Source organism: Lepidochelys kempii, unplaced genomic scaffold (genome assembly GCF_965140285.1).
Source record: "Lepidochelys kempii isolate rLepKem1 unplaced genomic scaffold, rLepKem1.hap1 scaffold_29, whole genome shotgun sequence".
NCBI classification, from domain to species: Eukaryota; Metazoa; Chordata; order Testudines; family Cheloniidae; genus Lepidochelys; species Lepidochelys kempii.
Window position 1 is genome coordinate 3056356 of NW_027621931.1, and position 20976 is coordinate 3077331.

The 20976-nt window shown below is 52.0% G+C and overlaps 1 protein-coding gene and 1 non-coding gene across 2 annotated transcripts in view; both read right to left on the reverse strand.

Annotated features, from left to right (window-relative positions):
* Positions 1-12628, reverse strand: part of LOC140904470 (uncharacterized) — a 186423-nt gene extending 173795 nt beyond the window's left edge. The window contains exon 1 of the mRNA XM_078851062.1: positions 11629-12628. Coding sequence (XP_078707188.1) covers positions 11629-12628 — 1000 coding nt within the window. The remainder of the gene's footprint in view (positions 1-11628) is intronic.
* On the reverse strand, positions 5479-5550 carry TRNAA-UGC (transfer RNA alanine (anticodon UGC)). The gene has a single exon. It is a non-coding gene; the product is annotated as a tRNA-Ala (tRNA).
* Positions 12629-20976: the final 8348 nt, after the last annotated feature.

Genomic DNA, 20976 nt, shown 5'->3' on the forward strand with positions numbered 1-20976 from the left:
GTCGGTCCTGGGGCCGGTTTTGTTCAATATCTTCATTAATGATCTGGAGGATGGTGTAGATTGCACTCTCAGCAAATTTGTGGATGACACTAAACTGGGAGGAGTGGTAGATATGCTGGAGGGTAGGGATAGGATACAGAGGGCCCTAGACAAATTGGAGGATTGGGCCAAAAGAAATCTGAGGAGGTTCAACAAGGACAAGTGCAGAGTCCTGCACGTAGGATGGAAGAATCCAATGCACCGCTACAGACTAGGGACCGAATGGCTTGGCAGCAGTTCTGCAGAGAAGGACCTAGGGGTGACAGTGGACGAGAAGCTGGATATGAGTCAGCAGTGTGCCCTTGTTGCCAAGAAGGCCAATGGCAAGTTGCAGTGGGGGAGGTTTAGATTGGATATTCGGAAAAACTTTTTCACTAAGAGGGTGGTGAAACACTAGAATGCGTTACCTAGGGAGGTGGTAGAATCTCCTTCCTTAGAGGTTTTTACGGTCAGGCTTGACAAAGCTCTGGCTGGGATGATTTAACTGGGAATTGGTCCTGCTTCGAGCAGGGGGTTGGACTAGATGACCTTCAGGGGTCCCTTCCAACCCTGATATTCTATGATTCTATGATTTTGGGGTGTATAAGTAGGAGCATTGCCAGTAGATCAAGGGATGTGATCATTCCCCTCTATTCGACATTGGTGAGGCCTCATCTGGAGTACTGTGTCCAGTTTTGGGCCCCACACTACAAGAAGGATGTGGAAAAATTGGAGAGAGTCCAGCGAAGGGCAACAAAAATGATGAGGGGACTGGAACACATGAGTTATGAGGAGAGGCTGAGGGAACTGGGATTGTTTAGTCTATGGAAGAGAAGAATGAAGGGGGATTTGATAGCTGCTTTTAACTACCTGAAAGGTGGATCCAAAGAGGATGGATCTAGACTATTCTCAGTGATAGCAGATGACAGGACAAGGAGGAATGGTCTCAAGTTGCAGTGGGGGAGATTTAGGTTGGATATTAGGAAAAACTTTTTCACTAGGAGGGTGGTGAAACACTGGAATGCATTACCTAGGGAAGTGGTGGAATCCCCTTTCTTAGAAGTTTCTAAGGTCAGGCTTGACAAAGCCCTGGCTGGGATGATTTAGTTGGGGTTGGTCCTGCTCTGGGCAGGGGGTTGGACTAGATACCTCCTGAGGGCCCTTCCAACCCTGATCTTCTATGATTCTATGACCCTCCTCCAGGAGTGACAGAGCCTGGCATGTGCTGGAAGAAGCGGGGAGCTCTGGTGCCCACAGACCCGTCCTGTCAGCTTTCTCAGCAGCAAAGGAATCAATTCTCCCTGCCCCTGAGCAACCCATCCACAGCTAGTGGCAGCATTGGTGGGGGGTCCCAAGCTTTGCACCAACGTCCACATTTCAGACCTTCCTCTCATGGCACTTTCCATGTGAATTAGGACAAGCAAGCTGGGGAAGCTCCATGGGGTAATAGAAACCAGGGCTGCAGGGAAGGCTTGAACTCACAACCCCAGCAATATTGCCCTTTGCACTAACCACTTGCACCCCTGCAGGGGCTCCTTGGACATCGCTGGGAAGTCGGCCGTGATCCGTCTCTGTGGTTCGCACCTTTGCCTGGCAATTGAAAGGCTGCCGGTTCAAACCTCACTCAAGGTGTGGCTTTCCAGCAATGAGACTCCCGTCCATTTTAACAGGAAGAAAATCTCCTCTATTCTGGTTTAGACCCATTTGACTCCTTCTGCCTGTCTTCTTCCTCCCCCATCGGTCCCTTTCCTTCCCCATTGGGGCCATGCAGAGGGGAGCCCCAGTCAGTCTCGGTCACCGAGAGGCTGTATCCCATAAGGGGAGGGAGGGGTCGCTGTAAAGCATTGATAATGGGTGGGGAGAGGTGTGTGTGGTTAGGGGGAGAAAGTCTGGAGAACTAACAGTGGGGCCCAGAGAGATTTCCCCACAGACTGGGGAGATCCCCTGCTGCCCACCATCACCCAGCTCTGGGAAGAACAACTTGGGATTGCTTGGGGAAGCCACCTTTAAAAACACAAGTGTTCCATGCTAGTTACATTTTAATAAGACCAAAGCCTCCTCAAACCCAGTGTCACAATCACTGGGACGACTTCGTCCTGACATTTTACCGGCCGCAGCCACAAAGCGAGTCAAATTACGGCTCCCGTTCGGCGTCAAGGCCCACAGACGAACCCAGAGGCTTTTCGTTCCTCAGGTTCTGCCGTCATTTCATTGCTGGCCTGTTCCGAGATTCATCGTTGTGCAAAGCAGCGTCAGGCCCTGAAACTGGGTGAGCCCAGAGCAGAGGCTGCCTTCATTTAACCTTCCAAACACCAACCCCCCAAAACATGGATTAGCACCCATGCTCCTCCAGCCGCAGGGGAGGCACCTCATCTGGGCCCCTGGTGCCCATGCTCCAGCAACATAAGACCACGGGGGCCTGGCTCCACCAAAGTCCGGGGCCCGGTGTCTCCCCCAGCCCCGCCTGCTGCCCCCGGGCAATTTAAAAGGGCCCGGGAACCATCACCGGCAGCACAAGGGGGCTAAGGCGGCTTCCTGCCCACCCTCGCTCCGTGTAACCCTTCTGCCCGTCAGAGTTGGCAGCAACAAGGGCCGGGTTCAATATCTAGGGGATCCATTCCAGTAACACAGTGCAAACCTGCTTGAGACCCTACCCAGTGACCTGGGACAAATATGTACCACCCCCGCTGGGCGCCTCCCAGAGGCAATCCTTCCCCTCTCGCAAGCACCTAGTCTGAGTGTAGCAAAAAGCCTTTTAATAACAGAGAGAAACAATGTGGCATTATGTTGGGGCAACAGCACCAACAGGATTCATAACACAACCCACGAGCAAAAAAAAACCCACCCCAAGCAAATTGGGGCATGCCCTTTCCCTTTGGTTCTTGAGTCCAGCAACCCCAAATCACCCAAAATCCCAAAAGTCCAATGACCCAAAAGTCTCTGTCCCTGGTCAGGGCAGCCCCAAAGTTCAAAAGTTTATCTGCAGAGCTTCACCTCCCAACCTGGGTGGAGATGGGGGCGGGGGTAAAAGGCACCTTACATGATCTGAAACTGACCGCCCCACAGCCCCATAGGCCTCCGCTCCACCAGCCGCCCCACGAACGGCTTCGCTCAGCTCCGCTCCGCGTCCCACCAGCAGCTCCCGCCGTCCCACGAACTGCTCCACCAGCCTGTCCACAAGGCACTCCAGCCGTCCCGCAAACTTCTCCACAATAGATCTTCAGGCTCCCCCACTACTTAACACAACACTCAGTGATTTCGGCTCTTACTCAGTTCAGCTCTTTGGTGAAGTCAGCTCGTAGTAGGGGAGCCTCAGTGATGGTGCATCATTAACCTGAAGCGAGCTCAGCAGCTTGTAATTAGACTCCTAACGAAATCAAAATTAGCTCTGAGATTTCACAGTGAAGAGAAAAGGAAAGGCTATTAGCATATAAGACCATCACCAAGGGACCCATGCCACCAAGTATTAATACTTGTCCCCAACCTCTCTCAATTCACAGTGTTTTGGAACCCATGACCCTTGCCTAGCGAGTGCTACTTAGTTGATGGTGAGTCCCTCCATCATAACAAAAGGCCCAATACAGTTCCCAGCACAGTTCCCATAATCAGGGTAATAACAATTTATTCTTCCTGCCCCAATAACAGAGACACTGGGGATCCCACAGCAGCCAAAGTGACCATTTGGGCAGCTATGGCCTTGTTCTAGGCGGGGTGGGTGTGCCTATGCAGATGAGATCGGCCCCTGAAGTTCTTTTCCACAACTTGCCAGACCTCACCACCAGATGTCAGGGTGAGGCTCACCCTGACACTGCTTACACTCCGTGTGGCCTGCCAGTCTCGGAAGCGGCTGGCGCGTCCCTGCAGCCCCGGGGGTGGGGGGATCTCCACACGCTGCCCCCGCCCCGAGGGCCGACTCTGCCATCTGTGGCAATGGGAGCTGCTGGGGTGGTGTCCGTGGGCAGCGATGGGCAGAGACCCCCCACCTAGGAGCTGCTGCCAGATGGGGGTGTGGGTCGCTTTTGGGAGATGCCTGAGGTAAGAGCTGCACCCTCACTCTCTCCCACACTCCAAGCCCCAGCCCAGAGCCCACCCCCCTGCACCCAAACTCCCTCCCAGAGCCCGACCTGCACCCTCTCCTGCACCCCAATCCCCTCCCCCAGCCCAGAGCCCACACCATGCACCCAAACTCCCTCCCAGAGCCCGACCTGCACCCTCTCCTGCACCTCAGCCCCCTCCCCCAGCCCAGAGCCCACACCCAACACCCAAACTCCCTCCCAGAGCCCAACCTGCACCCTCTCCTGCACCCCAACCCCCGACCCCAACCCAGAGCCCACACCACGCACCCAAACTTCCTCCCAGAACCTGGCCACCCCACCCATTCCTGCACCCAACGGCCTGCCCCAGCCAAGACCCCACACCTGCACCCAAACTGCCTCCCAGAGCCTGTACCCCTCACCCCCTCCCACACCCTAACCCCCTGCCCCAGCCCAGAGCCCACACCACACACGCAATTCCCTCCCAGAGCCTGCCCCCACACCTGCTCCTGCACCCCAACCCCCTGCCCCAGCCCAGACCCCGCACCCTGCATTCCCTCCTGCACCCCAACCCCCTGCCGCAACCCACAGCCCACACCCAAACTCCCTCCCAGAGACCAACCCCTTTCCCTCTCCCTCCCATACCCAAACTCCCTCCCAGAGCCTTAGGCAGATGTGGGGGGAGGTGGATGGGGAGGCAGGACTTGGTCCCATTCTGGAAACCACCAAAACTTGTAGAAACCTGTCGACCCTGTCCAGCCCAACCTTCTGCGGGTGCCCCTCAGGCCCCACCCGTGCAGGGTTTGAAGCTTGCATTGCTTAAATTCCAGGATGCTGGGGGACTTCAGCTTCCCTTTGTCCAGCGGGAACCTTCACCCCACTCCCAACCAGATTCTTGTCCATGGGATGACTGTTGGGGGGCTGGGTCCCTCTTTGTCTTTTCTCTCTGGGACAGGCCAGGGTACCTAGAACTGGGGTATCTGAGCACCCAGGACCTTCTATGGAGATGCCCTTCTCCTTCCCCTTCTGTGGTCCCATCTGTCATTGACTCCAGCCTGTTTTCTATCCATCGTCAGCACCATCCCAAGCCAGCTGCACCCGCCTCAAAAAGACAGTGTCCCCTGGTGGGTGTAAATCACTGAGCTCTCTCCTCTCTGAGCACGGACTGCCCCTCCGTCTCCTTGCCCCTCAGTCTGGGCAGACGGGACCTTTCCCTCCAGGGCTGGAGGATTCCCCCTTCTCATCCGCTACTGTCCCAAGCCGCCCCTTGGGTGGGAATCTTAAATGTACCAAGGTGGCTTAGGAGCAGAAACCCCCACAGACCTTCCGTGCAATTGGCACCTGCCACGCACTGAGCAGGACTGAAACTCCTGCTGGGCCACATCCCCTCTGGGCCTGAGCAAAGCAGCAGGGTGAAAAGAGAACTTGGAGATGCTGGGGATCGAACCCAGGGCCTCATACATGCAAAGCATGCGCTCTACCACTGAGCTACATCCCCAGACGGGGGCTGTTTGGGATGGGTTACGCTCAGAGCCCTCCTGTTTCCAGAGCCTCCAGGGGCCTAACGGCAGCATGGGGGACACATTCCCTGCTCTGAGGGCCAAACCCTCTGTCCTGGAGGTTGCTGGTTCTCAGGGGTCACTTTGCAGCAGGGCCAGTTTCTCTATGTGGGGGAGAGAGAGGGCCTGCCCTGGACTCAGGGTGCAGAGATACACTCGGCCCTCTCCCCTGCATTGACTGGCTGGAGCTGCCAGCCCCTGCTGAAAGGCATTGAAGCTGAACACAAGGGAGGTGTTTTTTCTTTGACTCCTAGGTCCCCCCCACACTCTAATCCACTCGACACCCCTTTCCTCCCACAGCCAGGAAGAGAACCCAGGAGTCATGACTATTAGCCCCCCTAATCTAGCCCACTAGATCCTTCTCCCTGGGACAAAGGAGAAGCTCTGCGACCCTGTACTGTCCCTTTGCCTCCTTGCTTGTGCGGCACTTGAAACCCAATGGGGTTTCCTTGGGCAGTTTTGAATCTTGCTCCCAGGGAGGGTGTAATTTTAGGTGCAGGTTCCAAACAGCGCAATGAACCAGCCAGAAGGGGCAGGAGGTATCGGTGTAGGAGCTATTGAAATAATCTTAGCAACGTACGTCAGGGGAACCGATATTAATGACGACAGGTTTCAGAGTAGCAGCCGTGTTAGTCTGTATCTGCAAAAAGGAAAGGAGGACTTGTGGCACCTTAGAGACTAACCAATTTTTTTGAGCATAAGCTTTCGTGAGCTACAGCTCACTTCATCGGGTGCATTCTGTAGCTCACGAAAGCTTATGCTCAAATAAATCGGTTAGCCTCTAAGGTGCCACAAGTCCTCCTGTTCTTTTTTTTTAGTTATTAAAGAAGTGTCAGTAAAAGGTCAGAATGGGATCGTCTCAGTGTCACAGTAGAGGGCTCTGTGATGGTTTCCAATTTGTCATCCCACCCTAGCCACCACCTAGCACATGTTTGAACCTCTTCCTCTCTTACCGTTGCTCGTTATCAGAGAAGGGGAGAGAGAGTGAGCCACAGAAACAGAGACCTAGTGACTGAAGGAAACATTTCTTTGCTCTTTGCTTGGCTCTGTCAGTTATTTGGGTACAAACTCACCCCCCACCCACTGTCTCTGCTGGGCTCAATGGGCAGGAAGAGCTCAGCTGTCAATGGGACTTGGGGACCTCGGGACATTACTGTGGCTTAACAGGGAAATCCTTGCTGATTTTAAATACAAAAAAGAAGCTCACAAGAAGTGGAAGATTGGACAAATGACCAGGGATGAGTATAAAAATATTGCTTGGGCATGCAGGAGTGAAATCAGGAAGGCCAAATCACACCTGGAGTTGTAGCAAGCAAGAGATGTTAAGAGTAACAAGAAGGGTTTCTTCAGGTATGTTGGCAACAAGGAGAAAGCCAAGGAAAGTGTGGGCCCCTTACTGAATGAGGGAGGCAACCTCGTGACAGACGATGTGAAAAAAGCTAATGTACTCAATGCTTTTTTTGCCTGTCTTCACGAACAAGCTCAGCTCCCAGACTGCTGCCCTGGGCAGCACAGCATGGGGAGGAGATGACCAGCCCTCTGTGGAGAAAGAAGTGGTTCGGGACTATTTAGAAAAGCTGGACGAGCACAAGTCCATGGGGCCGGATGCGTTGCATCCGAGAGGGCTAAAGGAGTTGGCGGATGTGATTGCAGAGCCATTGTCCAATATCTTTGAAAACTCATGGTGATCGGGGGAAGTCCCAGACGACTGGGGTGTATAAGTCCCATTTTGGGGTGTATAAGTAGGGGCATTGCCAGCAGATCGAGGGATGTGATCCTTCCCCTCAATTCGACACTGGTGAGGCCTCATCTGGAGTACTGTGTCCAGTTTTGGGCCCCACACTACAAGAAGGATGTGGAGAAATTGGAGAGAGTCCAGCGAAAGGCAACAAAAATGATTCGGGGTCTGGAACACATGCCTTATGAGCAGAGGCTGAGGGAACTGGGATTGTTTAGTCTACGGAAGAGAAGAATGAGGGGGGATGTCATAGCTGCTTTGAACGAAATGAAGGTGGATCCAAAGAGGACGGATCTAGACTATTCTCAGTGACAGCAGATGACAGGACAAGGAGTAATGGTCAAGTTGCAGTGGGGGAGATTTAGGTTGGATATTAGGAAAAACTTTTTCACTAGGAGGGTGGTGAAACACTGGAATGGGTTACCTCGGGAGGTGGTGGAATCACCTTCCTTAGAAGTTTTTCAGGTCAGGCTTGAGAAAGCCCTGGCTGGGATGATTTAGTTGGGGATTGGTCCTCCTCTGGGCAGGGCGTTGGACTAGATACCTCCTGAGGTCCCTTCCAACCCCGATATCCTAGGATTCTATGATCATTTGGCCAACAACATGCAGCAAAGCACCCAACTCAGTTGCATGAATGCTCTATAAACCACTCCTCAATTATACAGAGACACCAGCATATCTCCCCAGCTCTCAGCCTTGCACCTCAGAAATGTACCATCTTACACGGCTCACGGCTTTCTCTTGAAAAGTGTAAGCTCATTAATTAGTTCGCCACTTCATCAAAAATAAAGGGGACATGCACCAGCCTTTGTCATGTGAGCAACTTTCCCAAGCACTTTGGACAAACTCAGGAGTAAGTATAAAATAGTAAAATAAGTTTATTAACTGCAGAAAGTTAGATTTTAACTGAGTATAAGTATTGGTCACAGAGGTCAAAAGTGTTTACATAACAAATGAAAACAGACTCCCAGTCTAAACTCTAATTTGAATATACTAAGCAAGAATTGGATCAAACAGCTTTTCTCACTCACTGGTTGCTCCAGGCAATGTTGAGTTCTTAATACACAGACTGAATTCCCTCTCAGCCTGGGACCAATCTCCGCAGTTCAAATTCTGAGTCTTCCAGACAATCTTCCAGGTGTTGAGATTGGGGAAGAGACAGGCCACGTGGGGGTGTCTTTGTCTCTCATTCATACTTTTTCTCCAGCTGCTAGGTAGATTCTTGCCGTGATGCTGGGGTTAGTTAGCCCCCAATATGGAGCAGCAGTTTGCCTCCTGCACCTTGTGGTAGGCATGTCACAGCTCCTTCACTTTGACCCCGCACGGCAGTGTGTCCCTGTCATGGCCCCTTTCTATCATGCATCACGAAATCTGCGTGCGCACCTCGGGAGTTACACCGCAGAAAGCTGCTTTCCTGTGCAGAAACTTGCCCGTGTAGAGAAGGCCGCAGAGGGCTTCCATAAGAACGCACGACAGGTCATAGACTGGGTCAGACCAATGGTCTGTCAAGCCCAGTGTGCTACCTGAGAGCGACCAGTGCCAGATGCATTGGAGGGAAAGAACAGAACAGGCTTGCTGACCTGCAAGGTGAGGGTCTTTCACCTTTATATTTAACTTCATTGTTGTCGATTCCTACTTATCCTATATCTAACTACCCCTCCTCTGAGGTCTCTGGGCAAATCAGGTGTGAACCACTCCTTTGACACAGACGTGTCCCAATCCAGCTGAATTGAGGCAGAATTTGGGCCAATGTCAGTTTGGAAAAGGCCTGCTTCACCCAGCAGGTTTCTCAAAGTATCCGTTGCTGTGAACCGCATGTCGTGTGGATGTGAGAACTCCAAAGATAGCAAACATGAAAAAAAAACGCAAAGCCGGTTCTGAGGTTTCCAGAGCCAGGCCTGAGGGTTAAAGAGCTGTGCTCAAAAGGACAAGGGGGCTCAGCAGCTATAAAAAGAACTAGTTGCAAAAACAAAACAAAAATTACATGGAAAAAAAACAACCAAACAACAACCACCCAGACAAGCTCCCATCACTCGCCCATCACCATTGTAGATCTTGACATCTCCTGCCTAATGTGACATCTTTGCTTTGCGAACAAGAGCCCTGGGGAACTCTCTGGCTCACCTGTGTGGGTGGAAGGGGTCTCACACTACGTGGGAAGGCTGCATCATGAGGAGGGGGCTAGAAGAAAACCTGAATTATACTGTAACACTGAAAGTGATCACAGAATCAGCCTCTTACCTTACACTAATAAACTTCATGTGCAATTTCCTTGTTGCTGGTAACAATTTCTTCAAAGATTACAAACTATAAACCTTTAGGGCAGTTTTCTCTTAATTCCCATTTTCACCCAGTGAGCTCTGTGTGAAGTCACATTCGACCATAACCTAGGAGCCTTCCATTTCTGAGGGTTCATTTCTCCCTGGGTCTTCTCCCAGAAGTGTGGGTGGAAGGGGTCTCACACTACGTGGGAAGGCTGCATCATGAGAAAAACCACCTGTGCTCTACTTTCACACTTTCTAATCTTTCAGAGTAGCAGGAGGCGGAAAAGTGAGACACATGCATTAGACTCAAGAGCAAAACTAAGAGACCAAACCACAGACTCTGGACTCAGCATTCATGTATCCTGCAGTCTGAACTTGGAATCTGTTACATTCCCTCATTGGCTACCATCATTTAACCAACACGGAAGTGCTTCTTGTCCAGCAAGGCAGCCAGTTTGGGACCCATAGGCATGGCATGGCTCTGAAGGAATCAGCTGTTTCTCTCTGTGCTTCAGGAAACTTGGGATCCAAATGGTAAAAGACAGTTGTTCCCAGTTTCATCATGGCATCCTTTAGAAGTGTGAGCAATTCTAAAAACAGTTTACCTTGGCCACAGGTCACCATAGCGTCCATCTCTGGGGTGAAAATCAACCACTCGTACCTCTCATTTCTACCTGAGTTCTTGTCAAATCTTTGACCTTAGTTGTAGCAATTTTACACGGCTCTGGCGTAGAATTCTTCACCAACCACACGACATACCAGTAGCGATACTGAGGTAGAACTCCCCCAAATATGCCCTTTTGTTTCTTTAATCTGGTGGCACAGATTTAAATAAGGGACTAAATTCAGGTGCGGCTTAGAATCCCTCTAAGACACCAAATGTCAGGTATCTACTCAAAATGGGTGTCTTTCTGCAGCTCTATCACATTCCTCATGGATGCCATTTCCTACACATTTACAGCATCTCCCAGGAGTGAGCTGAACAGAAATGTCACTTCCATTTTTCCCATCTCTACCTAGGAAGGGATTGCATTTCCCAAATAAGAGGCAACATGCACCTGATTAGGAAGGGAAGATCTTCAGGAGCAACCTCCTGCAGGGCATGGGCCACAACTGCTTTGGGAGGCAAATGAATGGGTCTTTTGCTTAGTTCCAAATCATTTACTAGAGAATCCTCTTCCCAGCCCCTTCGGGAAATATTGACCTTTCCAATTGAAGAACAGGGGGATAGAGATGGTGATGGAGAATCCCTCTGATTTACCCTATGTTCTTCTGTTGTTACAGAGGGGAAAAGACATTTTTCCCTATCCCTTCCCTATTCCTGCTCTTTGTTATACTTCAATATATTTTAAGGGAGGAAAACGGGAGTAAAAATATCTGCCTTCAGGAAAACCTGAAGCAACAGCGCTCTGATGAACTGTGACAACTGGGAATGAAACAATATGATCCTGGTGGGGGAACTTGATGACTAACAATTGTTTTTAAATGGGGGAACAGTATAACTGTTATGCGCAGGGTTTGTTTAGACTAGGATATGTGATGGAGTTTAGGTCAGGTCAAGGGGAAAGCTAATGCCAACCACTGCACCTCGCCTGCATCTGCACGACAACTGTAATTGTCTTTTAACACCAAGATCAGTGACTTCAGCTGCCAACGCCATGTACAGTCCTAGTGGATGTAAGGCACGGGTAGTTTTTGCCTCAGTGTAGCTTGTTGGGAACAAACCTCTCTCCCCCACCTGGAGCTGATGAACATTCCTGGCTGGAGGGACACACGCTCCTTCGACCCAAAAGGAAAGGAGTTGATAGAAAACATCACAGGACTGACCCCAAAGAAGGGTGAGCTGCAAAAGGCAGGAGCAGGCAACTCATCTGGGGGAGCTGAGTAACCACGGTGAAGATGGGGCACAGATCACTAAGTGGGAATTAGCAAATGTGATTTAAAAGAAAAAAATACCTTTGGCCAGCCCTAGTCAAGGCATTTGTTACAGATCACTCCCATGTGGATTTTCTGATGTCTAATAAGGGTTGAGCTCCGATTGAAGCGTTTCCCACACTCAGAGCACGTGTAGGGCCTCTCTCCGGTGTGCGTTCTCTGATGTCTGATTAGGGTAGAGCTCTGATTGAAGCTTTTCCCGCACTCAGAGCACGTGTAGGGCCTCTCTCCTGTGTGGATTCGCTGATGTGTGACAAGGGCTGAGCTTTGATTGAAGTGTTTGCCACACTCACGGCATCCATAAGGTTTCTCACCCATATGGATTCGCCGATGTATGATAAGGTATGAGCTCCGATTGAAGCGTTTCCCACACTCAGAGCATCCATAAGGCTTCTCACCTGTGTGGATTCTTCTATGTGTGGTCAGTACAGAGCTCCGATTAAAGCTTTTCCCGCACTCAGAGCACATGTAGGGGGTCTCTCCTGTGTGCGTTCTCTGATGTGTGATTAGGGTAGAGCTGTGATTGAATCTTTTCCCACACTCAGAGCATGTGTAGGGCCTCTCCCCTGTGTGGATTCGCTGATGTGAGAGGAGGGATGAACTGTCAATGAAGTGCTTCCCACACTCAGGGCATCCATAAGGTTTCTCACCCGTGTGGATTTTCCGATGTGTAATAAGGTGTGAGCTCTGCTTGAAGTGTTTCCCACACTCAGGGCATCCGTAAGGTTTCTCACCCGTGTGGATTTTCCGATGTGTAATAAGTTGTGAGCTCCGCTTGAAGTGTTTCCCACACTCAGGGCATCCGTAAGGTTTCTCACCCGTGTGGATTTTCCGATGTGTAATAAGGTGTGAGCTCTGCTTGAAGTGTTTCCCACACTCAGGGCATCCATAAGGTTTCTCACCCGTGTGGATTCTCTTATGTTCAATGAGATGCGAGCTCTGCTTGAAGCATTTCCCACACACACAGCATGCGTAAGGTTTCTCACCCGTGTGGATTCTCTGATGTGTGAGAAGGCCCGAGCTCCCTTTGAAGCTTTTCCCACAGTCGAGGCATGTGTAGCGTGTTCCTTCCAAGTTCATTCTCTCACGTGTAATAAGGTCTGACTGGCTACCGAAGTTTTCCTCTGGCCTCTGCTGACTCTCACAGGCTTTTGTTTTTTCTGGGCGTGCACAGCTCCCAGAATCATTCCCTTTGGACCTTCCTGACAACATCCCATGGGCTTCTACTCGCTCAGCGTCTTCCTGCTGGGGTTCCTCCTCGTTTTCACTCACCATCCCAACACCTGACGGGAGACCGAGAGAATCCAGACGTAAGTCTCTGCCTGCGCCAGAGAGAAAGGAAATCTCAGAGAGAAGAATGGAAAAAGGGATGAAGGAACGAAAACATGTACAGGACAGATCAAACCTATCAGGAGCTGATTTTCCCTTCAACCTTCCCCAGAGGAGAGAAAGGAAGGGATCAGTTCTGGGTCCGTATCTCAGAAGAAATCTCAGGGGACAGCGAGATTGGGGAGGGACCTGCTGCCAGTTGTCAGTCAGGATAGGTGGGAAGCCATGAGTGACCTCTGCCTAACGATTCCACATCTGCAGGGAACAATCCTGAACTTGGAGAGCTCACAAGCTCTTTGTAGGGCATCCCAAATGTTTCCTGTATTCACCGACAGTTTTGGGGTTGGTTTAACCAATGCCTCACCTATGAAGGCAGCTCTCGGGAGCACTTTTTTCTCAGAACCATGAAGGTCTGGGACGCACGACTCCTCCCCTCGTTCCAGCTGCGAGATCACATCAGTTCTGGAAACTGGAAACCCTGCTCAAGGCAAAGAAAACAAGGGAGGTCAGTGGAATTTGTGGGATACTTGTCACAAAGAATATTCCATGCTTTTAAGCCCAGCTCACTTTTAAGTAGTAACGTCCCAAGGCCAGCTTCCTTGGCTCAAAGTGCCAGGAGATGATTATTATAAATCATATTCATTACCTTAGTGCCTAAGGGCCAACTAACAGTGGGTCCTCATTTTGCTAGGCACAGTACAAACCGAGAAGCGTTGATGGCCCGTGTCCTGAAGAAGTTACAATCTAAATAGACAAGGCAGACACAGAATGGGGGAAGGGGTACAACCCACCAGCAGAGTGAACTCCGTGAAGGCAGAGTGGCAGATCTGATCAACACAGGCCTAGATCTTGAGACTATCGGATTTAATGTTACAACCAAGGCCAGTGTTTTCCAGAAATTGTCGCTAGGACTGCATTTTTTCCCAAAATTACTCTTTGTTTGTGGAAACACCGTTAATATCCCGAATTGCTGATCAGAGGGTGGGTGGGGCATGCAGGGTCACAATCCCCCAGATTTCTCCCTGGAGACACCCGTCTCCTCCCCAGGGCACAGGCTGGCTGCGGTTGAGACTTGATGCCAATTTCTTCCCTCCTCATACAAGTCTGGGATCGGCAGTGGGACGCCAGGCTCTCTCATCATGCTGCAGAGAGGACGGCACTCACAGCTGCTCGCGGCCGTGTCCACAGCACCTCTCCCCTGCTCATTTCCCCTGTACACAGCTGGTTCATGCCCCGTCTCTCCAACGCACAGCTGGTTCTAGGCTCTCAATGCCCAGTATCTGAGCCCCACCGCCCCCACACAGCCGGCTCCTGTCCCCTCCCCCCAAGGCACTTTCAGGCTTTAAAGGATTAGATATTGCTCACGTTTGTCAATTACTCTCTTTTCATTGCCTGCAAACTCTTGCCCTAATTATGACTGTTATCTGTATATCTAAGACAGCCCTTGAAAGCATGAATTCTTCACAGACTATGATGCCGAGATGCGCCACATGATACCAGGAAGGGCTGCGGGATGGGTTTCCTGTGCAAGCTGGTATCACGACAGGGTGATGAATGCCAGATCTCAAGGCTGGTTATGCAGAGCTCCACCTTTTGAAGCTTTACCCAACGCAGAAAGGGGAAGTGACGGATTTCCCCTCATTCAGGAGACTGAAGACGACAGACTTTTGGGGGATAAACAGCTGAGTTTGAGCTGACTGAGGGGGGTCTTTCTGGGCTACAAACTCACAGGACCTGATAACCACCAAGAGGTAACCCTTTAAGAAAGGTTTTAATACACTTTGGAACCGATCAGGGTTTCCCATGAGGACCGCTGAGGGAATGAAGGTAAACACGCATTTGGATGCTCTTCTTCATAATCCCAACTACACATACAAAATGATGGGCTCTAAATGAGCTGTTTCCACTCAACAGAGGGATCTTGGAGTCACTGGGCACAGTTCTCTGAAAACATCAACTCAGTGTGCCACGGCAGTCAAAAAGCAAAGAGAATGTTGGGAATCATTCTGAAATGGATAGATAAGAAGACAGAAAATATCCTATCGCCTCTGTATAAACCCATGGTACACCCACATCTCGAATACTGCCTGCAGATGTGGTTGCCCCATCTCAAAAAAAGATATATTGGAAAAGGTTCAGAAAAGGGCAACCCAAATGATTACAGGTATGAAACTCTTCTCTACGGGGAAAGATTAAAAAGACCGGGACTATTCAGCTTGGAAAAGAGACAAAGGGGGGATATGAGAGAGGTCTATAAAATCAAAACTGCCGTGGAGAAAGTAAATAAGGACGTGTCATTTACTCCTTCTCATAACACAAGGACTAGGAATCACCCAATCAAATTAATAGGCAGCAGGTTTATAAGAAACAAAAGGAAGTATTTCTTCACACAACGCACAGTCAACCTGGGGAACTCCTTGCCAGAGGACGTTGTGAAGGCCAAGATTATAATAGGGATACAAAAAAAAAAACAAAAAACACCATGAGAAATCTATTGAGGACAGGTCCGTGAATGGTTATTAGCCAGCATGGGCAGGGATGGTGTCCCTAACTTCTGTTTGTCATAAGCTGTGAATGGGTGACAGGAGATGAATCACTTCATGATTCCCTGTTCTGTTCATTCCCTCTGGGACACCCGGCGCTGGTCACTGTCGGAAGTCAGGACACTGGGCTAGATGGACCTTTGGTCTGTCCCAGTGTGGCCATTGTTAAATACCAGGGAACCTAGTGAGTCCAGTGCAATGGGAGGGAGTAGGAAAATCCCTGGCTGTGGAGAACACTGGGAAATTAGAAACTATCATTCAGAAGTAACAGACTCTAAATAGTCTAGAAAAGCAGAATGTGAAAAATAAGAATCGGGGTCATGTGACTTCAGGAATGAGGGACTCAAAAAACCAAGTCTGCAGAGAAGGTAGATTGTGGCTATTGCACATGGGGATGAGGGGAGCAACTCTCCAGGTCTCAAGGATTTTCACCAGCAACTGAGGCCATTGTCCCATGCACGGGGCAATCCGGAGCAGTGAGGAGTTGTGTCATCTGTAATCCTGGCTGAGTTTCAATGTTCTGCTGCTGGAGCTCCCTTGTCTGGATTCCCCCAGCCAGCATTCAAGGTCTGTGTGATCAGTAACCCTGGACCAGCCGCTCTGACCCCAGCAGCCTGCTTCTTACACCCCAAGCACATTCTGGTCTGGGTGGAGAAGGCTCAGGGTTTGAGAGAAGGCCAGGGGTAGGAAGCTTCTGCTCGTTATGCTGGACCTAACCCCCCGTTTTACTTGTGCAAACAGGAGATATTTGACACTGTGCGATTCTGCTCCTGTGCTCTCTTCCCACAGCGTTCAGCAGCAGGGGAGGGTCTCTGGTCGTGTGTGTGTCACTGGCATGCTGGGGTGATGCTGGAACAGGACAGAGCAGAGGTGGCATTGTGGGGGTGGCGTGAACCTCATCACTTCCGTTCCCCTTCCAAGAACCGAGGGGACAGGAATCCTTACCCAGCGAGGTCACAGTCTCATAGGTCTCCTGCATGACGTCTCTGTAGAGGGCTCTCTGAGCGGGGTCCAGCAGAGCCCACTCTTCCCTGGTGAAATACACAGCTACCTCCTCGAAGGTCACCGGCCCCTGAAAGAGCCAGAGCCCCACACTCACAGCCCCACTATTCGTGGGGGAGAGGAGACAATCAAACGGAAACTCTGGGTGGACCGCAGCCAACAGAGTCCCACCCCCACCCCACTCAGAGCACCCAGGAAACACCAGGGTGAGGGGGCGAAGAGACACCCCTCCTCTCTCCCAGGAGATCCATCACACACCTACTAGCCACAGACTGATACCGGAGATGCTGCCCCGAGCAGGGTCTAGGGAGAGATCTCTTGTAGGAAGCCCAACACCCTCCTCCTTGTGAAAAGAAAAGGAGGACTTGTGGCACCTTAGAGACTATCCAATTTATTTGAGCATAAGCTTTCGTGAGCTACAGCTCACTTCATCCGATGCAAACTGTGGAAAGTGTAGAAGAGCTTTTTATATACACACAAATCATGAAAAAAATACCTCCTCCCACCCCACTCTCCTGCTGGTAATAGCTTATCTAAAGTGATCACTCTCCTTACAATGTGTATGATAATCAAGGTGGCCCATTTCCAGCACAAATCCAGGATTTAACAAGAACGTCGGGGGCGTGGAGGGGGGCAGGAAAAAACAAGGGGAAATAGGTTACCTTGCATAATGACTTAGCCACTCCTAGAGCTGGATATGAAGCAGGGGAATCTCCCCTAAGCCTGACTGGTGGCTTCCCCCTTCGTATTTCAAGGCACCCGCTGGTTAGTTGGGTCAGGCTCCAGCACTACGAGTCTGGTCCTTTTTCCCAGCCCCATCTAGGTAGGTTATTTTCTGTTCACCAGATTGGAGCATTTCCACCTCCGAACCTCATGGGTCTCTTCCTAGAATCTAGGCCACTTATTAAAAAACTCCCAGCAGGTCTGCCACCCCCTGGCCTCCTCCCTTTCTCCACCCTGTGCATTTCCTGCCGCACTCCAACCTCCAACCCAGACAGTGCAAACCTTCCCCTCTCCCATGTATTTCCTGTCCCTCTCCCTCCTGCAGGAACAGATCAGAACCCCCCACAATAATCCCTACCTGAGCTGGCTCCTCTGCAGCCATGTCGCTCCCTTGTCCCATGGGAGGACGGGATGAACCGGAAAGAAACATGAGCGTCGTTCTGCAACCTGGCCGGGCAAGAAGGGCTGTTGTAGAAGTTTAGGAACGGACATTAGTTCAATTCACATCACGCTTCCCCCGGGCTCTTTCCCTGCAGAGCGAGATCCGAGATTCCTCCGTGCTGAGAAAATGCTCAATCTCTGGATTACAGCAGAGACCTGGCCCCTCCTGCCAGGCTAGGCCCACAGACACACTTTTAACCTCCTTTCTCCCTCCCGCATCCCAAAATAAAGTCTCTGAACGCAATCCCAGAAAAAAGCAGAACCAAAGGAGTCCCTTTCGAGGATTCCCTCTGACACTGACCCCACGGCAGCCACACCCCAGCAGGAGGGACATGGAGTCAGGAACTGGGTTTTCCTCTCTCTCATCCTCGTCTCGTCCACAGGAAAGTGATTCTCCCCACAGTGCAGTAATACATCTGTCTGGGCAGATGAGAGAGCTGGAAATCTCTTTCAAAACTCTTTTATCCCACGGACCCTGTCAGTCTCTCTATCTCCTTTTCCCTGTGCCCTCTCCATGCCTGTCTGCAAGGAAACTCTCATTCCTGGGTTGTTTGCTCCCCCATGGCTGGATTTGCTCCTGCAGATGGCAGGAGAAATGGGTTGGGGGGCTGTTACTGTAGAGTCATTTTATAGTCCTTCACTGCCTGCCTGGGATTTCCCCATTGCCTGCCTAGGACCCCCACCTGCCCTCCACCAGGATCTGCCAGCCCATTTGCCTGGGACCCCCTCCTCCTCCCAGCAGGACCCCCTGACGCTTTACAGGAGGACCCCTCACTCTGCACCAGGGACCGCCCCACCACAGCTCTGTGCACTGGGCATGGCAATGGTCCCAGGAGCCAGCTGGGCAATCCCAGACAGAGCCCCTGGCACAGCACCAGGCAGCATCTAATCCCCTGCCCCACCTGCCCAAGAGACCCCCACCCCCACTGGTCTGCAGCCAACAGGCCCCCAGCCATACCCACCTCCAGGACCCATAGCCTTAGGGCTGGGCACATCAGAACTACACCCCGAAACCCCAAACCCTCCAGAACCCACCTACCTGACTAGGGCTCCCCCTGCCCAGCCACCCAGAGGCCTCCCCCTACCACAATGCCCCTTCAGCTCCCGCTGCAATCTCCCCACACAGACACCGGCCCCCCCCAGCAACAATGTTCTCTCACAGTGTCTGGTAAGTGGATAGAAAGTTATCACCACCCCCTGCTGGCCAGTCACACAGGCAGAGGGAGCCCGGGGGGACGCCTCTTTAACAGGAGAAGGGAAGCCATGGAGGGCTAAAATAAGTAAGACATTTCCATACTCTGTCACTAGCAAATAATGGCCACCGTGGATCCACCCCAGAGTTGGCTACAGCTTTGCACTGCGGGAAGCCCCCCCCTCACGGAGACCCTTTGTCATGGGGTTTGGGATACTTCTGGACCCACGCTGCACTCAGAGGGACCTCCTCATCCCGTGCCAGCTGGAGAAAAGAAAAGGGTCCAGCCAACTCTCCTGTTACCGACTGGGAACCACCCATCCCCCAAACAGGGGGAGGCCCCTGGCTTTGATGGGTATTGAATATATGGCTAGTCTCTTTTATCAGTAAACATTTTTAACAGAGAGAAAGGAGGGAACAAATGATTCTCAAAGGAGAGGGAAAGATGATCATTGTTGCAGGGGGATTAATTTCCCAACCAGGATGGAGAAGGACTCAGGGCAACAGGTTCCCCCCAAAGAAGGACAAGTTGCTAGGATTTAGAGACATGGGGAACAGCCCCAAACCCAAGAGGATTTTTAATTGACATTTGATGATGACATCGTAAGAGGGAAAACTGAGATTTGAGATCAATGTTCAGAAATGAAAGAGAAAGGGTGGAAATCTGAGGGATTTTGGATCCATTTATGCAAATTATAGAGAGGAAAGTGGAAAATGAGAGGGATTTTATCGCAGTTGTTGATAGGAGGTAAAAGCTGAGTGTATTTCCCACCACTATTTGGTCAATGAATAGAGCGGAAATGGGCAACATTGGCAAACGTTTGAGATCCATATTCAGGAATCTGAGAAAAGGTGTAAATCTGAGATTTTCGTCGTAATTTATAATTACAGAGACAGGGAAAGCTCTCAGGGGCGTATTCAATTAGAAGTAGACAACGAGAGTAAAAGTGGGGCAAACGTTGAGGGTATTTTTGAGGAATCTTTGAGACGTACAGAGAAAACGTGTCACAAACTACGCAACTGAGAACATGGGATAAACGCCAAGACCGGGGGGGCTTTTATGTGGCTATTAAAGAACTAGCTGGAAAAGGGGGGACCGTTTGTGATATAAAATCCAGTCTGTCCAAAACATAAGCAGAAAGTGATGGTCCCCCCCCCACGGCCCCCGTTCACCTGGGCAGCAGGGAGCCCTCTGAGGGGCTGACTGGAGGGGGCGGGGGGGGAGCTGGAGGGCTCCCTGGGGGCGGGGAGGGGGCGGCAGTGGGGGATGGGCAGGTAGGGGGCAGAGAGTCACTTTCCTGCCCCCCGCGCCCAGCGCTTCCCCACCGGGGTCTCCCACTCACCGGAGCACGGGGGGGTTAATGACGGGCCCCACCCCGCACAGACCCCGGAGGGGAGCCGCAGCTGCTCCTCCTACAGATCCGACACGAGGCAGCGCCTGGTCTGCTCCGGGCTCCGCCCCCAGACGCTGCCCCGCCCCTGTCTGCTCCATGCCCCGCCCCCTGGCGCTGCCCCGCCCCCGGTCTGCTCTAAGCCCCGCCCCCAGGCGCTGCCTCGTGTCGGGTCTCTCGGAGGAGCAGCTGCGGCTCCGCTCCGGGGTCTGTGCTGGGGGGGGGGGCCCGTCATTAACCCCCCCGTGCCCGGCCGGGGGGGGGGCTTTCTCCAGCTGGGACCAGCCCCAGCTCTGCCCGCCCCCGACCCGGTGAGTGGGAGACCCCGCGGGGGGGGGAGCGCTGGTGGGGGGGCAGGAAAGTGACTCTCTGCCCCCGGCACGGCTGGGATTGGGGGGGGCAGAGACTGGGGCCCGGCGGGCGGGGTCCCTTGGGGGGTGTTGGGGGGAGAAGCCGGAGTTGCGGGGGGGTGAGGGTTGAATTGTCTCTGTGCAGCCAGGAAATTCCCGGGGGGAAGTGGGGGGCGGCGGGGGAGTTAATTGGATCCCCTTCCCCCCCCACGGGCACAAATGCCCCCCAGTTTTCCCCCTTTCCCTCTCCGTAGCTCCCACCTGGTTGTAAACTCCCCCCCACCCCCCCATTGATCTGCTCTCTGGTCTCCCCGATGCCCCCCCCCGTCTCTCCCTCCTCCTCACATGTCCATTGAAACTCCCCTCCCGTGCGGGGGGGGGCGGGATTTCCCTCCCCCCCCCCGTTTTTCCGCAGCGATTTGTCCCGGTGTCCGTGGGAAGTTGGAGCCCGGAGCCA